Raw genomic sequence first — 20,344 nt, 5'->3', positions numbered from 1 at the left:
TGGAAAGTATTATCCATAAGCATTATTCAAATTAAAAGTGATGATTTATCATCCAATGAATACATTTCCATGAGACATGTTTCTCCCAAGGAGTATGTCCAATATGAAGGGTTCTGGCTCTTCAAATTGTATTCATTGAGTGCATATAAATAAAGGCATTATAGTGTTCACAAATATACAATTACAATCAATCTTATTTTCAAAAACAAGAGTAAGAGTTAGGGAATTCCTTGATTTTGCTAATAAAAGGAAATTCAAAACTCCGTTGTATCCCGAGATGACCTTTGTCTTAACCCTCTAGAAACTTTGTGTGGGGGAAAATAGTTCTCTTTGGAAAGCGTCATTTGTGCCTCGAAGTCTACTGTTTATTTCCATACAAATCTCTAGTTCTATCATCTCCACTCAAATTTTCCAACAATAAAAGAGAACTATTTTTGGAGATGGCGACGGAGGCTAACATCACATTCAAAGTGATAAACCAAAAGTTAGTGAAACTTGACCGATTTCATGGTTCAAACTTCAATCATTGGAAAGACAATATGTTGTTCCTTCTTACTGCCTTAAATGCGACGTACGTTTTGGATCCAAACCTACAAGCCGTGCAGGATCCCGCCCCTAATGCAAATTCCCAGGAAATTAAGAAAGTGGCTGAACTTAAGAAGAAGAACGAAAAAGATAATTTCACATGTCGAGGACACATCCTTAACACCTTGTATGATCGATTGTATGATCTTTACATGTCGATGCAATCCCGAGTGGAAATATGGAAAACTCTTGAAATACAACACAAAGTGACAAAGTACTGATAAATTTTTAATGATGAAGTATTTCGAATTCAAAATGCTCGATAGTATCCCGATCATGGATCAAGCCCGTGAATTATAAGTCCCTATAAGTAGGCTTCATAACTTGAAAGTTATTATTCCGGAATTGTTACAAGTTGGGGCTATCATCTCGAAGTTGCCCTCGTCTTGAAACAATTATCGGAAGAAACTTCTGCATATGGCATAAGACTTTAGTGTGGAGAAAATACTTAGGCATTTGCGTATTGAAGAGGAAACTCGGAAGCGTGATGCAGTGTATCTTCCCCAAAGTTCTAAAATGAAACATGTGAACGAGTCTAAGAACTCTCAAAATGGTAAGCGAAAGCCTACATCCGAGACCAAGGACGTGCAAGACAATAAGAAAAAAGCTCACAATTATTATAATTGCAATAAGAAATGATACTATATTAAGGATTGCAGATTTCTCAAAAAGAAGCAAGATGCCACAACTTCCAAAGCCAATAAAGTGGAGGGCATGAACTTAGTGGCCATGGTTACGGAAGGGATAAAAAATTTAGAGATTTGTATGATTACTTAACTCAACATAGCCATGACTAATAAGTCCTACAATTGGTGGCTCGACTCTGGAGTTATTGTCCATGTGTGTAATGACCGACAACAATTCAAGAGTTATGAACTAGTGGCAAACCGTGAAGTGCTTATGGACAACTATCAATCGATTAAGGTTCTCAGTCAAGGGACAGTGGAACTCAACTTCACATCTAGGAAGAAATTGACTTTGACTAATGTGTTGCATGTTCCCGATATGAGAAAAAATTTAGTGTCCGCAAGTATTCTATGTAACAAGGGGTTCAAGATTATCTTGGAATCCGATAAGTTTGTCTTGCTTAAGGGTGATATATATGTAGGAAAAGAATATTGTAACAAGGGTATGTTCAAGTTGAGCATTGATATGAATAAAGTTAATTCTTCTGTTTATATTGTTGAATCTTATCCTTTATGGCATGCGCGTTTAGAATATTTTAATTTTAAAAATTTACAATATATGCAAAAGAATGTTATATAAGTCTAAGTAATGATGAGTTTGAGGATAAATGTGAAATTTGTATTCAATCAAAAATTACCAAGAAGCCGTTTCTTAATAAGTGTGAAAGGAATTCACAAGTGTTAGATTTAATTCATTCAGATGTCTGTGAATTAAATAGAACACTAGCAAGAGGTGGAAAATGATATTTTATCAATTTTATAGACGACTTCTCTAGATTTACTTATGTGTATCTCATGAGAAGTAAATACGAGGCTTTTGATATGTTTAAACGTTTTAAAAATGAGGTTGAGAATTTGTTTAGTAAGAAAATCAAAGTGCTTCGTAGTGATAGATGTGGTGAATATTTTTCAAATAAATTTAATATATTTTGTAAGGAACAATGTGTGGTACATGAGTGTTTCGCGCCTTATACTCCGCAACAAAATGGTTTGGTAGAAAGAAAGAACTGTACTTTAGTAGATATGGTTAACTCGATGTTGTTAAATGCTAAATTTCCATATAAACTATGGGGTGAAACATTATTGACTGCGTGTTATATTCTTAACAGAATACTATCGAGAAAATTCAAAGTATCTCCATATGAGTTATGGAAGGGTCGGATGCCAAACTTAGATTATTTCAAAGTGTGGGAGTGTTTGGCTTACTATAGAGTTCCCAACCAACAGAGAACAAAGTTAGGTCCAAGAGCCGTTAAGGGTGCATTCATTGGATATGCCCAACATTCTAAGGCTTATCGTGTTCTTAACTTAGTGTCAAATACGATAATTGAAACAAGAGATGTTGTATTCATTGAAAATAAGGTTTTCAATGATTCAACAGATTAAAAAAAAGAATATCAACCAATGATCTCAAATTATCAAACCAAAAGAAGTCTTTATGATAAGAAGGATATGAAGCCGAGGAAAAGTCAAAGAGTGAGAAAAGTAAAGGACTTCGGTCCTGATTTCATTTCTTCACAATCTCTAGCATTGCTTGTTGAGGGAAATAGAGAATCCGTAATTAGGAAGATCCCCATAATGTTTAATGTGGATGGTGATCTACAATTCTATGGTGAAGCCATGACTTCTAGGAATACAACATTTTTGAAAGAAGTGATCAATAATGAAATGGATTCAATATTATCCAACAATACTTGGATACTAGTTGATCTTCCTAAAGGATCGAAGCCTATCGAGTGTAAATGGGTGTTTAAAAAGAAGAATACTCCAACAGGGGGTTCTCCAACCTTTAAGGCTAGGTTGGTGGCTAAAGGATTTAGGAAAAAACAAGGCCTAGATTATTTTGACACTTATGCACCAGTGGCTAGGAGGACCTCCATTCAAATTCTTATAGCACTTGCATCTATCCATAAGTTACATGTACATCAAATGGATGTTAATACGAATTTTTTGAATGGTGATCTCGAAGAGGAAGTCTATATGGAGCAACCAGAAGGTTTTGTGCTTCCTGGGAATGAACATAAGGTGTGTAAGTTGATCAAGTCATTATATGGTTTAAAACAAGCGTCTAAACAGTGGCATGAGAAATTTGACTCAGTTATCTTGTCATATGATTTTTTACATAATGGTGCTGAAAAATGTATTTACACTAAATTCACCGATAGGTATGGTGTAATTTTTTATCTCTATGTAGATAATTTGTTGATTTTTGGTACGAACATGGAAGGTGTTCGTGAGACCAAAGAGTATTTAGCCTCAAAATTTAAAATGAAGGATCTCAATGAGGCAGATACAATTCTAGGTATAAAGGTGAAAAAGCATGAAAAGGGCTTTGCACTAAGTCAATCTCACTACATCGAGAAAGTATTGGAAAAGTTTAAACACTTGAATATCAAGGATTTGAACACTTCATACTATTTGAACTTCAAGTTAAGTGAGAATAATGGCAGGGCCATAGCGCAACTTGAGTACGCCAGTGCAATTGGAAGTCTAATGTATGCATTGCATTGTACTAGACCTGATATCACATTTGTTGTGTGCACATTAGCGAGATTTACAAATTGTCCTAGTACCGATCATTGGAAAGGCATTTCTAAGATTTTTGGCTATCTTAAGAAAACAAAAAATTTGAGATTATTCTATAGTGATTATACTGCAGTACTAGAAAGTTACTCGGATGCAAGTTGGATTACAAGCCTAAGTGACAATAAGTCCACATCGGGATGGATTTTTACAATAGGAGGTGGAGTCATTAGTTGGGCCTCCAAGAAACAAACTTGCATATCACATTGAACTATGGAGACTGAATTTACAGCCTTAGCGGCTATTGGCAAGGAAGCGGAATGGCTAAGAGATCTCTTGCTAGATATAAAGTTGCGGCCACGACGTAGGTTCGCCATTTTTGTATATTGTGATAGTGACTATACCATGTCTCGAGCGTACAATAAGGTGTACAATGAGAAGTCTAGACATATAAGTTTGAGACATGAGTATGTGAGGCAATTGATTAAGGACAATGTGATAACTGTTACCTAAGTTAAGTCAATTGAAAATTTAGCGGATCCATTGACAAAAGGTTTTTCAAGGGATTTGGTTAAGAGTACCACCACTAAGATGGGATTAAAATCATTCTAATCACATCATTGATAATGGAAACCCTACCTTATTCTAGCCAAAAGTTAGTTTCAAGGTTCAAAGGGTAATAACAAATTATCGAATGGCAACGTAAACTAAGAATCAGTATTTAGTGTTTATATTTTAGGAGGATGAGTTTTACTTTTAATGGATGGAGATTAATTGTCATGAAATCCACCTATATGGACATGAAGTGGTGCCGCTTCAACGAGATTTTTTTATGGTTTTCTCTTGTACATGTTCAGGAAACGGGATGAGCACATGTCCATAACGGTGCTAAAGCAAATTAAATTCTCACTCTAATACTTTACGATTATGTTTGAATTTTTTTCCAGTATTAACGTTAAGAGTGATGGTTCAAGCGACTAGCCACCATTCACTTTGTTGATACTTTAAGAGTTTGCACTAAAGGAAGGTTTAATCTACGGACACCCTTCTTTATGCATAATCATTGTGTACTTATTTTCTGAAATTAGCAATCTAGTAGGGGATTGATGGAAAGTATAGATTGCAAATTAATATGAGCACTATTCGAATTAAAATTGATGATTTATCATCTTACAAATTTAATTATTCATAAGCATTTTTCAAATTAAAAGTAATGATTTATCATCCAATGAATACATTTCCATGGGACATGTTTCTCCCAAGGAGTATGTCCAATATGAAGGGTTCTGCCTCTTCAAATTGTATTCATTGAGTGCATATAAATAGAGGCATTATGGTGCTCACAAATATACAATTACAATCAATCTTATTTTCAAAAACAAGAGTAAGAGTTAGGAAATTCCTCGATTTTGCTAATCAAAAGAAATTCAAAAATTTGTTGTATCCCGAGAGGGCCTTCACCTTAACCTTCTAGCAACTTTGTGTGGAGGCAAATAGTTCTTTTTAGAAAGTGTCATTCGTGCCTCGAAGTCTACTATTTATTTCTATACAAGTCTCCGGTTCTATTGTCTCCACTCAAATTTTCCAACATTTATATCTTTTGTATTTTGATAAATCTAGAAAATTATATACACATAAGATTTGAACAAGTCATCATACGTTTCACCAACTCAATTTATCCATTCCGATCAAAGTCACATTTAGATTTTATATCAAATTTTTATATATTTGTTAAATGAATGTTTTCACTCATATTATGAGTGGAACATGATAAATTTTATAATTATTTTTAGAGTAAATTATCAAAATAGTCAATTTGTTTAGCTCAGGTTACATTTTAGTCACTTATGTTTGAAATGTTATGTTTTAGTCACTTACGTTATCACGTTGTAACATTTTAGTCACAAAGTCGTTAATTGTCGTTAATGGTGTAACGGTAAGCTAACGTGACACGTTAAATCATCATTTCAAACAAATATTTAGGTTAATTTGTACAATCGGTCCCCATTTTTTTTTGTTTTGAGCAATTTAATTTTTTCTTTTATGTTTTTTAAACTTTCTTTTTTTTCTTTCATTCTCTTATGTTTCTCTCTCTGTTTTCCTCGCTCCGCTATTTCTTTTAATAGAGTTTTTCTATGTTTTTCATTTGTTAAAACTAGTCTTTATACTTTTATTTTTTTGAACAATTTAATTTTTTCGAGTGAGGCGAGCTTATCGACTAGTTTTAACAAATGGAAAACGTAGAAAAACTATATTAAAAGAAATGAAAAAGGGAGCAAAACAAAGGGAGAAGAGAAGAGGATAGAAAGTAAAATAAAAAAAAGGAAAGTTAAAAGAAAAAAATTAAATTGTTCAAAATGAAAAAATATAAGAACCAATTGTAGAATTTAAACTAAAATTTTCATTTGAAATGATGATTTAATGTACCATGTCAGCTTACCGTTACACCGTTAATGACAATTAACGGCTCAATGATTAAAATGTTATAACACGATAATGTAAATGACTAAAATGTAACCCGAGGCAAACAAAAGTGACTATTTTGATAATTTACCTTTATTTTTAAAGAAAGATGATGAATTTAAAAATATTATTGAATTCAAATTCACTTCGAATGAATAGAAAAAAAAATCTTAGCCAAATCTGGTAAACTAGCCTAATTTGAATTATTGTTCCTCTAATTAGCTACCTCACCATGGAATGGCTCCACATTTTCCATTTTCATACATTTCTTTAAACAAAGGCGAAGAAAAGAAAATATAAAATAAAAATCCTTCCATGTCCAACATTTTCTATTTTCTTTACAACAGCTTCTCCTCTTAAGGAAAAAAATGGGGTGGGGGAGGAATTGCATTATGGGAAAGCTTATGTAGGAAAAAACATAGTTCTCACTTGGCTAGGCGCATCTCATAATACTGGACAAAAAAGAAATACTCATTAAATTTCCATGTCAGATATAAAACAGGAGCCTTCAACTATCCTGTTCATAAATATTCCAATATGAATATATACCCATGGCAGACATCTATATCAATACGCATCCTCGGTTACAAATAACATAGGTCTACAGTATGCAAGTTACAAATTGAACAAAACAATTTTTTTCTAATGAAAATTATTATTATTATTATTATTATCATCATTTTTTATGATAATTATGCCTACACAAAGCTACTTCCTGTTCTACATCCCCTCTCAATTGTCCCCCCTCCCCCCCCCCCAAAAAAAAAAAAACAACACTGCAATTCTACTTCCATTAAAGGAATGGACTAAAATTGGTACATGATTCAAATCAATGGAATCACGACTCATGTGCTTCCTGGCGCATCACTTCCACCAGCACCTGGCTTGCGATTCAGATAACGGATAACGGCATCTTCAACCCTGTTAGAATTACCAAACCACAACTTCAATACATATTCATCATTCGTAAATTGCTAACATTACGTTTTCTATAAGAAACTTTATTTACAGAAACCAACTGAGAATAGTCCAAGCTGCATGAAAGAATGAATTCCTTAAAACTGGAGCAAATATATGATATATCAAGCAAAAGATTTTAAGAACAAATCTCGCAAGAAAGGGAATTGGTTGTTTGACCGCATCTTTTGGAGTAACAGGTTATTCGTTACCTTAGGACCAGTCAAAATTGTACCAGGTGGTCTGGAAGCTATTCCGGTAATAGGATCACCTATGGCACAGTTATTGCATGGAAGTGCTAGTGTCGGGACAATCCACTTTGTCCCGTTTTTATAGTTTACACACTTTCATGCTGCTGTACTTAAGTTTAATGCATTTCCTAATGATACATAAGCAAGGCATTGCTGTTTGACATACGAAAACTGACCAGACCAAAAAAAATTCCTTTGTAGATAACTTAAGACCGTACACTTAGCAATAAGGTTGAAGGGCTCAACTGGAAACTGAAATTTCTACCAAATAGACATGACTGCATGGGTGATAGGCTATGGTTCCAACTGAGGGAAATGATTCCAAAATTAAACATGAACTGAAACTAGAATATAAAGATGAGCTTACCATGGTTGGTTGAAGAAATCTGATCGTCGCTCTCTTTCAGAACTTCGACTTGCTTCCCCAGATGCCAATTTAAGATCCCGGCTCTGAGACTCGATTAAAGCATTGATAAATTCCACAGGAGATTGGCTGAACCCTAGAAAGAATGCACGTCTTCTACGGTGCTCATGAATTTTCCTTATGGAAGCACATATTGCTTCGTCGCACTGTTCAATCTCTTTGCTCTTCTCTGCATTTGCTAACAGAGCAGACAAATCCCTCTGTATAGGCAACGGCACATCAACTAACACATCGTAGCATGCAGACCCAGCAGGATTGTTCCCGGAAAGCTTGATCTTATGCTCCAAATGTATAGGTGGCGGCGAAGACAAATGCTGCGATATCTTCTGCGAAACCATGGTAAATTTCACTTTTTCTTCCCCAAAAACTTTCATAAGTTGTGCATCACAATTAAAGCAAGATGGATCATTTGGGTTCTGAAGTTTTCTAGCCTTCACATAATGCCAAATTGCAGCTATAATTCTGGGGCGTGTATCAACCTCAATACCAAGGACTTCCACTAAAGCTGAAGAAAGCTTGAATTTCTCTGGCGCATAATTCATTTCCAACCTAATATTCACGGTGAATTCCTTATCCCCTTTTCTCTTTACCTCAAAACCTTCATGAGGAGCAGGCGATCGAGCCTGCTCCCATATAATGATATGATTTTCCGGATATAGTCTCTGATCCAAGGAAATTGTCACTCTCTTGAAGAAAGATGAAAACTTAGGGTATAAGGCGTTTGTTTTTTGAACAAATGCAGGTTGATCTGGATCTACCCCATCTTCCAAGATCCTTCCTATTATCTTAAGGGTCCATGTAGGGGGCTCTGCATTAGGCTTCTTTGGGATTGTTTGCATCTGATTAGCAAACGTGTTGAAAACATATATTCGAAGTGTTTTTTGAACACAAGGTGGATTCTTAAGGGCTTCTTGGATGTCAACTTTTTTCCGAGTTAAGGCAGCATCGACACGTGCCTCAAACTCAAGAAGCTGGGTATACAGAGCAGATTCAGGAAGAATTGCCGCCACTCTATCCTGCAGCTGTTTCTCGGGAAGCTTCTGCTTCTTTTTACGTGCGGCGGTCGTAAGATCCATTATTCTCAAAGGAGACATTGTATTTGTCACAGGAACACCAGGAGGACGCATAGGGGGCCTTTGAAGGATCCTCTTGGCACTTGCACCGCCAGGAGTCGACATGGATGGCGAAGACGTACCTAAGTTCCCAATGCCGGCATTTTGAGCTTGGTTAAGGGACAAACCTTGAGCTTGTAAGTGTGCTTGGAATTGGGCATGAGCTAACTGCGCTTGAGCTTGAGCTTGAGCATGAGCAAGGGCCTGAGCTTGGGATAGCTGATACTGATTTTGAAAACCAGCACTGAGTTGTGCTTGTGTTTGTGCTTGTGAAGCATTACCAAAGGGCGACGAAGACGCCCCAATGCTCTTAGGAGGGTTACTGTTATTCACAGACATCACTAATCTAATTCACTGCGAAAAACTATCAAATACCCACCAAATTCCAAAACATTCAGTATCTCAGTAAAATACCCATCAACCACAAACACCTAAGCAAGCAAATTTTCAATTCAAAACCAAAGCTTTAGAAGTAGAACCCTAATGGACACCTAAACCCCAAAAAGCCCTAATTTTGCAAAATCCTCCAAAGACACTAAATTCGAAAACGAACCAAATCTAGCAAAAGAAAAGGCTTTTTACACGCTACAACGGGGAATTGAAAGCGAAACAAAAAAATAGAAAGTGCAAGATTACAATCACAACATTAGATTAAAAGGGGGACAATTGAAACTAAAAGAGAGAATTAAGAGTGAAAAGAAAAAAAAAGATCGTAAAATTCAGAAAGGAAAAGACTGAAATAATCTTACGAAAGAGTGAAGAGTCTTAATTTTTGTTTTCCCTGTTTTGGCTTTTTCTTCCAGCAAAGAAAGCCTTAGCTCATTTTCTTTGCTGCCTTTTTTTCTCTATCTGATTCCTTCATTTTCTCACTTTCGTTTACCATTGCCATTTTCCAAACACGCCCATCCATAATCACTGGGCTGGGCTATTGCAATCTTATGGATCGGGTTAGTTATGCCTTGGTACACCCTTTTCTTTGGGTTAATATGCCAGTTGATACCTAAGTTTGATTTTATGTTTAATTTGATTCTTGAGTTTTTTTTATCCCAGTTAGGTATTTGTTTCAATGTTTAATGTGATACTCGGAACAAACTGCATCATGCGGCTCATTAAAATGTTTGATATATGTCCTCTAATAAAAAAAATATAGGTAATTAATTGGAACAAAAAAAAGCTTAAGTACCAAATTAAACATTGAAGCTAAACTCACGTATTTAATTGAGACAAAAAAACCAAGTATCAAATTGAAGGCAATCAGATACTAAAGTGAACATTGAAGCTAAAGTCAAGTACCAATTTAAACATTAAAATCAAACCTTAACATAAAAAAAAAGTATGTTAACCTTCTTTTTTTTTGAATTTAAGATAATCTCATATTGGATATTCACATTGTGTTTCAATCAAAGCAGACCCTAAATAGAAGGGACTAGAACTTAAAACTTTATTTAAAAAGTTTGTAATATGCAATAAATTCTAATATTTTTTAAATTTAAATAATAGTTTTTATATTTCAGAATTTTTTTTTACTTTTTAGATTTTTAGATTTCAAAATTAAATTACAATTCGTAAAGCTGTTAAAATTATTTTGTTAAATTCATGTTCATTACAATGCTATTTTATTAATTACATGACTATTAAGCGAGTTTTTTATTATTATTTAATTTAAAATATCATACCAACAAATCTAACAATATTAACAATTAAATTTAAAATCTAAAATCTAAAAAAAAAACTAAATTTCAGAATTGTACAAAATATAAACTCTAGTGACATAGATAAAAAGGGGAGGGGACCTTAGAATGGTAGTTTTTTTTTCTTTAATTCCATTGTAATTGTAATTTTAATATAATTGATGAATTTTAGGGATATATGGAAACTGATGTTGACTTTGTAGTTTTTTATCACACCAATCTATTTTTAATAAATATAGTGATAACTCAGTTTAAACGACTCCTTTTATACTGCATATAATATAGATATTTTACCGACCCGATAATGCAAATAATGGCATGATAAGGTGATCGACTAATGTGATCATTCATGAAGATTATTTATGAATATTTGTGGAATAAAACATTTTTGGATAAATTGCATGTTGTGGATAATTTGAAGAGATGAAAATTGATGTTTGCAGAAACCGAAAATTATCCCACTTGCTGATACCCTCTTATATTCTCTATAAATATGGATGGCACAGTTAAGCCGACCTTTGAAGCCCTCAATGAAACTCAGGTATCAGGCCATGGACCGCAAGGGTAAATAGTTATGCCACCATAGGGACTAAAACTATAATTTAACCTATCAATTTGATAGTGTCAAGGTGAGAATCCCGAAAAGATATGAAATTATTTCATAAAAGCAAGTCCTTATTGAACAAACAAAGGAGCGTGGACCATATTTCATGATTTTAGGCCGACCTACCGGTGACCAACCATTTAACTATTTGCCCAAAAACCCAGCATCCACTACCATGTCATGTCCGCTCACCACCTCCGAATCTTCCGATGCTAGAAACAACACCGCGTCAGCCACGTGCTTCTCTTTCACCACTACCCCTTTCAAAATCGTCCTCCCCTCGTAAAACTTCTCAGCTTCCTCCGCTTTCATTCCCGTCAGGTTACATATCAATGGGGTCGCCACCGCGAACGGCGACACGCTATTTACTCTGATCCCGTGCACCCCAAGCTGCTTGCTCGCCGACCTCACCAATCCCAACACCGCATGCTTCGACATAAAGTAATCCACGTGGTGTTCCCCGCCGCAGCTGGCGCATACACTGGCCGTGCAGATGATGCTCCCTCTCACGCGCTTCTCAACCATGGAACGCGCCGAGTGTTTGACGCAAGCCGCCATGCCGCGGGCGTTGACGGCGAACAGGTGGTCGAAAGGCGCGAGGTCTAGGTCGAGGATGTTCTGGTTGGAGTTGGAGGTGGTACCCTTGTTGGAACGAACTATCCCAGCATTGCTAAACATGATGTCGAGTTGGCCATGGTTTTGGACGGTCCATTCCACTATGCCTTTCACTTGCTCTTCATCGGTAACATCACAGTGGATGTAGCTGCACTTTTGGGAACCGATTGATGCGGCTACCTGCTGGCCTAGTTCATCTTGGATGTCGGCGATCACCACACGGGCACCGTGCTTGGCGAAGAGACAGGCGGTGGCTTTGCCGATACCGCTCGCTCCACCGGTGATGATGGCTACTTTGCCTTCTAGCTTGTTATTGGACATTGTGGAAACGCTGATCTTTGACGTGTTACAACGCAGTTAGCCCTAAATATATGGCAAATATACCAACATCTTTAAAACGAGGATTATTAGTTATTATTATTATTATTATTGAACAAATTATTATTTAAAGTAAACGTTTCTAAAATTTATTTTTTTTCATCTAAACACGTCAGTTTAATTTAGGTAAGATTTCAGATCAAATGAAGAGGAAGTATAAACACTCTAGGGGAAATTTAAATTGTTATTAAAGTCATATAAGGCTAATATAAGGCTAAAATAGTCAACTATTCTATTTTTTAAAATTAGGTTTGTTGACACCATTTCTTTGATAAAATAGGGTCGACTTGGATTTTGAAAAAGAAAATAAATATGGGAGTCGCCACCAATCTTTTTTAATGAGGTGTGATCGGGTCACCTCAAAAAGCAGTTGTTTTTAACAAATGATTTGGTTTTATTAAAACAATGATTTTGGTCCACGAAATTCAGAAAAACAGGTTCGGGAGTCGATTACGTACGAGGAAGGATTAGCATCCTCGTAACGTCCCAAAAATTGGTACCTAGTTGATTAATTAATGTCTTAATGTCGAAAATTGAAAAATTTAAAGAGATTTAAAGTACGATCCTTAAATACTCGAATGACATGGATTAAAATTTAGAAGGATATTTGGCTATTTGGTCGAACGAGAAACCGAAACCCAGCACATTAGGGCACGTTTTCTCGAATTTCCAAACGCAAAACATTGCCTTATTTTGAAAATTTTAAAAGGATATTTGGCTATTTGGTCGAACGAAAAAAATCGAAACCCAGCAATTAGGGCACGTTTTCTCAAATTTCCAAACGCAAAACATTGCCTTATTTTGAAATTTTTGAAAGGATATTTGGTTATTTGGTCGAACGAGAAAAATCGAAACCCAGCACATTTGGGCACGTTTTCTCGAATTTCCAAACGTAAAACATTGCCTTATTTTGAAATTTTTTAAAGGATATTAGTATGCGTAACAAAATGTTAATGAATACGATGGTGTAGCATACGAGTAATAGCAATGAAAATAAATTGGATAAAAAAGGGGAAATCAATGACATACAAAATAACAATACATATAAGCAAATAAAATCAAAACATTCTTTCAAAGTAATAATGAAAATGTAAATAAAGAAATAAACAAAGAAAATGAATAGAACTATAAAAATATAAAAGATATATATATGTATATTCATAAAATTATGGAAATATGAAAAATATATGTATGTATATATTTCAAAATTATTATATAAAATATATGTATATAAATATATAAGTAAGCATATACATACATATATACGTATGTACATTAAAATATGTATATGTACATGCATGTTTATAAAAATTATAGAAGGTATATAAAAGTATGTATATATATATGTATGAAAATAAAATATGTACATAAATATATAGATATGCATATAAGTTATAAAATATATAAAGAATGTATAGGTATATATGTATATGTAGACAATGTATAAAAATATGTATATGTATATATATAACAAAATTTAAAATTTAAAAAGTATAAATGAATAAATAATAATAATAATGGTATAATATGATAATGATAATAACATTGAGATAATTAACTGAATAGTAAAATTGCTAAAAAAACACAGACTAAATTGAAATAAAATGAAAATATGGGGCGAATTCGAAATAAAGAAACGTAAAGGATTAAATTGTGACACGCGCAAAAGGAGGGGTACCAAAACAGGAAATAAACCAAGTCCCCAAAACGCAGCATTGCAATGGACTAAAATGAAATAAAAATAAAACTATGCAGCTAATTTAAAATAAAAGGAAAGAACGAAAAAAAAAGGCCAGATTACAACGCGTTGTAAAATCGGAGGGACTGTGTACGCAAATACCCTTTTAAGGCTAAAACACGCAGATCCAGGTCGGACAGGTCGGGTCACCCATGGGTCGCGCCAAACGGTGCCGCTTTGGCACCTAAAGACTCTTCATGAAACGGTGACGTTTCAATACTAGTATAAAAGTTGAAATTTTTTCAAAAAAGGCTCATTTCTTCCTCTTTTTTCAGAAAAAAAAAACTTAATTCTCTCTCAGACTCTCTCCCATGGTCATAGAGTCTGGCAAAGGGGCCACCGCGTCGGCCACCGGTCACCGGCGACGGCACCGCCGTATGCGGTGGCCGAAAAAGAGAAAAAACCTCCGACCCGGTCTTTTCAAACCCCCTAAACCCAAATCCGTTTTTAAAATCCCTAAACTATTAACCAAAAGGCCCCAAAAGCTCAAGAAACCTTTTGGTTTTTGGCCGCCTATCCTCGGAGGCGACTTCCTCGGCCGTCCATGGTTTCGGAGACCCGAATATAGGTTAGTTCCTTACCTTTTTCTTTTTATTCTTTTTGTTTTATTTTCGTAACAACACGTAAATAAAAAAATAAAAAAAAATGGACTAGAAATGAAGCAGAAATTAAAAGATCAACCTTTGGACTGAAATTCCTCTTTGTATTCTGTTTTTTTGTGTGTAAAAAAATACATGGTTAACTTTGTGGCTTTTATAGCCACGATTACACTGTTGGTCTATATTACTATTTTCTATTTCTCTTGCTGTGTTTTTGCTTTTATTTTTGTCTTTTATTTCGTTGCCATTTCTATGCTGCTTCTTTTAGTCGTTTTTGCAGGTATCAAGGGTCAACGGAGGGGAATTGCTATTTTGGTTCAAATGGAGGCGGCCTCGGGGTGACAAACGTGCTGCTGAGGCACATGTGCAGCAGGGGGAATGGCGCCTTAGGGTTAGGGTTTCAGTTTTTACTGAAACCAGTTAAGGTTTTGGGCCGTCAAGCTTTGGGCCTATATCTTGGGTTTTAGATATTTATTTTTGGGTTGTAAGCCTGGGCAAATTTGGGCTATTACAGCTGCTCCTCTTTGCTCGTTGTTGTGTAACGAGAACAGAGTAAAGACTTTTAAGGAAGACCAAATTTGCCCAATTTTACCGAGTCTTGACTTGTTTTGGTGCTTTTATTCTTCAAGTAGCTTCGTTTCAGTCCGTTGTGTCTTGTTGCTTCGACCCACTCCACTGCAACTTCAGAAAGAGATACTACTTGTAGCTTCAATCCACTCTGCTGCAACTTCAGGGGGACGAGATTGGTGGTTTTAGTCTGCTCCACTGCAACCTCAGGGAAGTAAGACTTGTATCTTCAACCTGCTCCACTGCAACTTCAGGGAGATAAGATTGATTTGATCTGCTCTACTGCAACTTCAGAGAGATGAGATCTGTGGTTTTTTTAATCTGCCCTACTGCAACTTCAAGGAGATAGGATTGGTTTCTTCTGTCTGCTCCACTGTAACTACAGGAAGATAAGACTGGATTCGATCTGCTCTACTGCAACTTCAGAGAGATAAGGTCTGTGTTTTTAATCCGCTCCACTGCAACTTCAGGGAGGTAGGATTGGTTTCTTCTGCCTAATTAACTGCGATGTCGGGGAAGTAAGATTTGTTGTTGTAGCTTCAATTTGTTCCACTGCACTGCCAGGAAAGTAGGATTCGCCGTTGTGGCTTCAATCTTTTAAATTGCAACCTCAGGGGTATGAGTAACTTCATTGATCTGCTCTCTGGGGAACATAACCTATAAAGTCCATTTTATGAACCTATTTATGCCTAGTGTTTAGGATGTCATGATCAAAATGAATCAAATGCTCCTGACTAGATGTGTATGAATTATATTTGCATGAATGCAGAATGTCATGAGAATGATCCCTTTTTAATGCTTAGGTTGTCATTGCTCGTTGTTCATCAAGGCTCTATCACTGATGCTCTATTTTTCAGTCGGTATTTTTTTGACAGAAAAACCAAAAAATAATCACAATTTAGACTATTCTTTCTCCAATTCCTCTAATCCTTAAGTTGGTTAGTTCTAAACAATAGCCCTATTTCAGGTTCTCATACTATTTAGAAGCTTTCAGAGTAATATGGAAAACTTCTTTTGCTTGAATATTATTAGTCCATTAATTATTATTTTAATGAAAGATGCTTGAAAAAGATTATAAAAATGGACACGATGAAATTGAGAGCAAATCTCTAAACAAATAAATCAATCAAGATAGCAAATCTTGCTGAGATACGAAATGAATAAGATAAAAAAGCTTATCACAATGGATAAGATAAAAATTTATTGAGAGCAAAGCTCTAAATGAACAAATTAATCAAGATAGCAAATTTCTCTAAGATACAAAAATGAATAAGATGAATACAGGTGCCCCAGATATCGCAGCATAAGCTTCTCCGTACAAACTTCTTGAGGACCCTTTTGAACTTGATATGTGTTTAGAAGTCCTAGAATGCTTTCTCAATGCCCCAAGATGTGGCATCTGTCCTTCTTATTAATCCGGAGAGGACAAAACCACCACATGCCCCATCTTCAATCAAAACTTGAACTGCCAATTCCTGGGTTTTCAATCCAAAACCCCTTTGGCCTCAAAGCGCCCTTTGCTAGTTTTCACCTTGGCCTTTACCTTTTTTTTTATTTTTTTAGGTGAAGTACTTCTTGACTGAATCCGAATTCACAGGGTTAGGCAAGTTCTTGCCATCCATCTCGGTCAAAATTAAAGCTCTTCCAGAAAAGGCTTTCTTGACCACATAAGGTCCTTCCCAATTTGGCATCCACTTTCCTCTAAAGTCCTTTTGTATAGGAAGGATTTTCTTCAGTACCAAGTCTCCTTCATGGAATTCCCTAGGATGAACCTTTTTGTTGTAAGCTCGCATTATTCTCTTTTGGTACATTTGACCATGACGTATAGCTCGTAGCCTCTTTTCTTCGATCAAATTCAGTTGATCATATCGGGATTGAATCTATTCCGCTTCATCTAGTTTCAATTCTGATAAAACTCAGAGGGAAGGAATCTCTACTTCAATGGGCAAAACCGCCTCCATTCCATACACCAATGAGAAAGGTGTTACCCCAATAGAGGTTCTGATAGACATTCGATAGGCAAGAAGGGCAAATGGTAACTTCTCGTGCCAATCCTTATAAGTCTCAGTCATCTTTCCTACGATCTTCTTGATGTTTTTATTGGCCACTTCTTTCGCGCAATTCATTTTTGGGCAATATGACGAGGAGTTGTGGTGTTTGATCTTGAATTGATTACAGACCTCCACTATCGTGCTGTTGTTCAAGTTCAATGCATTGTCGAAGATAATCTTTTCTGGCATCCCGTATCGACATATGATCTCTTTTTTTAGGAATCTACTGATTGCTGACTTTGTAACATTAGCGTAAGAAGTGGCCTCTACCCACTTAGTAAAGTAGTCAATAACTACGAATATGAAACGATGCCCATTTGAAGCTTTTGGCGAGATCGGTCCAATGACATCCATGCCCCACATAGAGGCCATGGAGAAGTCATGGCATGTAGAGGCGAATGGGGCACGTGAATCTTGTCTCCGTAAATTTGACACTTATCGCATTTCTTGGCATATTTGATGCAATCTTCTTCCATGGTAGACCAATAATATCCAAATCTCATAATTTTCCTGGTCATTGTGAAACCATTAGCATGAGTTCCACAAATATCTTCATGCACCTCTTCTAAGATTTGCTTGGCCACCACAGTGTCTACACATCTTAGCAGCACCTGATCTTTTCCTCTTCTATACAAGATCTCTCCATTTAAGACATAATCATTAGCCAACCTTCTCAATGTCTTCTTTTCATTATCAGTCGCCTAGCCAAGATACTCGCGATTCTTCAAATACCGCAGTATGTCGTGATACCAAGGGTGATCATCCTTTTCTTCTTCATCGTCAATGTTGTAACAATGGGCTGGAGCCTCATAAATGCTCATCTGGATAGGCTTCACATTCTCTTGTTTATTTACTTTGATCATAGAAGCTAATGTAGCCAATGCGCCGGCCATCTGATTTTCATCCCGTGGAAGATAACAGAAGGTAATGTCATCAAAATCTTCAATTAATTCAAGGACCAGCTTTCGATAATTAATCAACTTGGAGTCTCTTGTCTCCCATTCGCCTTTAAGCTGATAAATTACCAATACAGAATCCCCATATACCTCTGACAACCTTATTTTGCGTTCAATAGCTGTGCGGATTCTCATGATGCATGCCTCATATTCCACCATGTTATTTGTGAAATCAAAATTTAATTTGCTAATGAATGGGTAATGATCACCATAGGGAGATATCAAGACTGCCTCAATCCTATTGCCCACAGCATTCGAGGCTCCGTCAAAATTCAGCTTCCAAGGATCGCCTTTTTGAAAGTCTTTTTCTGCGGTTGTAACATACATCAAATCCTCATTCGGGAAATCAAAGTTTAGTGGTTCATAATCATCTAGTGCTCTACTGGCCAGAAAGTCTACTATTGCACTCCCTTTTATTACTTTCCGGTTCACATAGACTATATCAAATTCAGACAGTAGAATTTGCCATCGGGCCATCCTTCCATTTAGAGCAGTCGACTCCATCATGTATTTCAGAGGGTCCAGTTTAGAGATTAACCAGGTTGTATGGTACAACATGTATTGTCTCAATCTCCGAGTTGTCCAGATCATAGCACAACATAGTTTCTCAATTGGTGAATATCTCGTCTCGCATTCAGTGAACTTCTTACTGAGATAGTAGATTGCTCTTTCTTTTCGTCCTAACTCATCATGTTGGCCAAGCACGCACCCCATGGAATTTTCAAAAACTGCCAAATACAGTATCAATGGCTTATTTGGGCAAGGTGGCATTAGCACTGGAGCGTTGGACAAGTAATTTTTGACCTTTTCAAAAGTTGTCTGACACTCTTCATCCCATACACCTAGATTGTGTTTCTTAAGGAGACGAAATATGGGGTCACATTTCTCAGTTAATTGTGAAATGAACCGAGCGATGTAGTTTAGTCTCCTTAAAAAACCTCGAACTTCTTTTTGAGTACGCGGCGGAGGTAGTTCTTGTATAGCCTTTACTTTTTCTGGATCGATCTCAATTCCTCTCTCACTGACCACGAACCCCAGCAATTTTCCTGATCTGGCCCCGAAGGTGCATTTCGCTGGATTTAACTTTAGCTGGAATTTTTTTAACCTTATGAACAATTTTCTAAGGACTCGCACATGTTCACCTTCTGTTCTAGACTTCGCGATCATGTCATCAACATAGACTTCTATATTTTTATGCATTATGTCGTAGAATATGGTTACCATGGCTCTCTGATACGTTGCTCCCGTATTTTTTAGTCCAAACGGCATCAGTTTGTAGCAGAATGTTCCCCACATCATTATGAAGGTGGTCTTCTCTATGTCTTCAAGATGCATTCTAATTTGGTTATACCCGGAGAAACCATCCATGAAGGAAAACAACGAGTAACCGACAGTGTTGTCAACTAAGGTATCAATATAGGGTAACGGGAAATTATCTTTGGGACTGGCTTTGTTCAGATCTCTGTAGTCCACACACATTCGCACTTTCCCATCTTTCTTAGGTATAGGGATTATGTTGGCTACCCATTCCAAATACTTGACCACCTGTAAAAAACCAGCATCAAATTGCTTCTTAATTTCTTCTTTTATTTTCAACAAGACATCAGGTCTCATCATTCGGAATTTTTGTTGATCTGGTTTACATTTTTTCTTTATGGAGAGTCGGTGTACCACTATATCAGTGTTTAACCCGGGCATTTCTTGATAGGACCATGCAAAGAAATCCTTGAATTCTTGGAGCAACTTAATGAGATCTCGCTTCATCTCCGCGTCAATGCAAGCTCCAATTTTCACTTCTTTTCCCTCCCCTAAGCTCACTACTTCTACCGACTCTTTATAAGGTAGGATCTATTTTTCTTCTTGTTCTACCATTCTTAACAAATCAGGAGATAAGTTACAGCCTCGATCATCTTCAAAATCCTATGAATCCTCTATACCCATGTCTTGCTCAAAAGGGGACTCTGAGTTAGTAGCAGTGTCGCTCATATCATTAATATCTGAGGACCTGTTATTGAGGTGAAAAGTAGATTTAAAGAAAGAATCTAAGAATAATTATATGCACAGTATGTTTATGAATGAAATGGAAAGAATAAAAGAATATTTGCTCAAAATGAGACTGAATGATATATTTCATTGAAATAAGA

The 20,344-nt window shown here is 36.1% G+C and overlaps 2 protein-coding genes across 2 annotated transcripts; both read right to left on the bottom strand.

The window, feature by feature from the left end:
- Nucleotides 1–6,725: 6,725 nt before the first annotated feature.
- LOC107892165 (SWI/SNF complex component SNF12 homolog) lies at nucleotides 6,726–9,881 on the bottom strand. Its single transcript, XM_016817172.2, has 2 exons — nucleotides 7,833–9,881; nucleotides 6,726–7,178 (listed from the first exon to the last, which is right to left on the bottom strand). Exons 1-2 carry the CDS (start codon nucleotides 9,338–9,340, stop codon nucleotides 7,103–7,105), a joined length of 1,584 nt encoding a protein of 527 aa, XP_016672661.1. The 5' UTR covers nucleotides 9,341–9,881; the 3' UTR covers nucleotides 6,726–7,102.
- A 1,447-nt stretch (nucleotides 9,882–11,328) lies between these two features.
- Nucleotides 11,329–12,294, bottom strand: LOC107892167 ((-)-isopiperitenol/(-)-carveol dehydrogenase, mitochondrial). The gene has a single exon (XM_016817173.2). It carries the CDS (start codon nucleotides 12,230–12,232, stop codon nucleotides 11,441–11,443), a length of 792 nt encoding a protein of 263 aa, XP_016672662.1. The 5' UTR covers nucleotides 12,233–12,294; the 3' UTR covers nucleotides 11,329–11,440.
- Between the last annotated feature and the right edge of the window lie 8,050 nt (nucleotides 12,295–20,344).

Source organism: Gossypium hirsutum, chromosome D09 (genome assembly GCF_007990345.1).
Source record: "Gossypium hirsutum isolate 1008001.06 chromosome D09, Gossypium_hirsutum_v2.1, whole genome shotgun sequence".
NCBI lineage: Eukaryota > Viridiplantae > Streptophyta > Magnoliopsida > Malvales > Malvaceae > Gossypium > Gossypium hirsutum.
The sequence above is the reverse complement of the archived record's forward strand: the minus strand, read 5'-3'. Positions and strand labels throughout refer to the sequence as shown.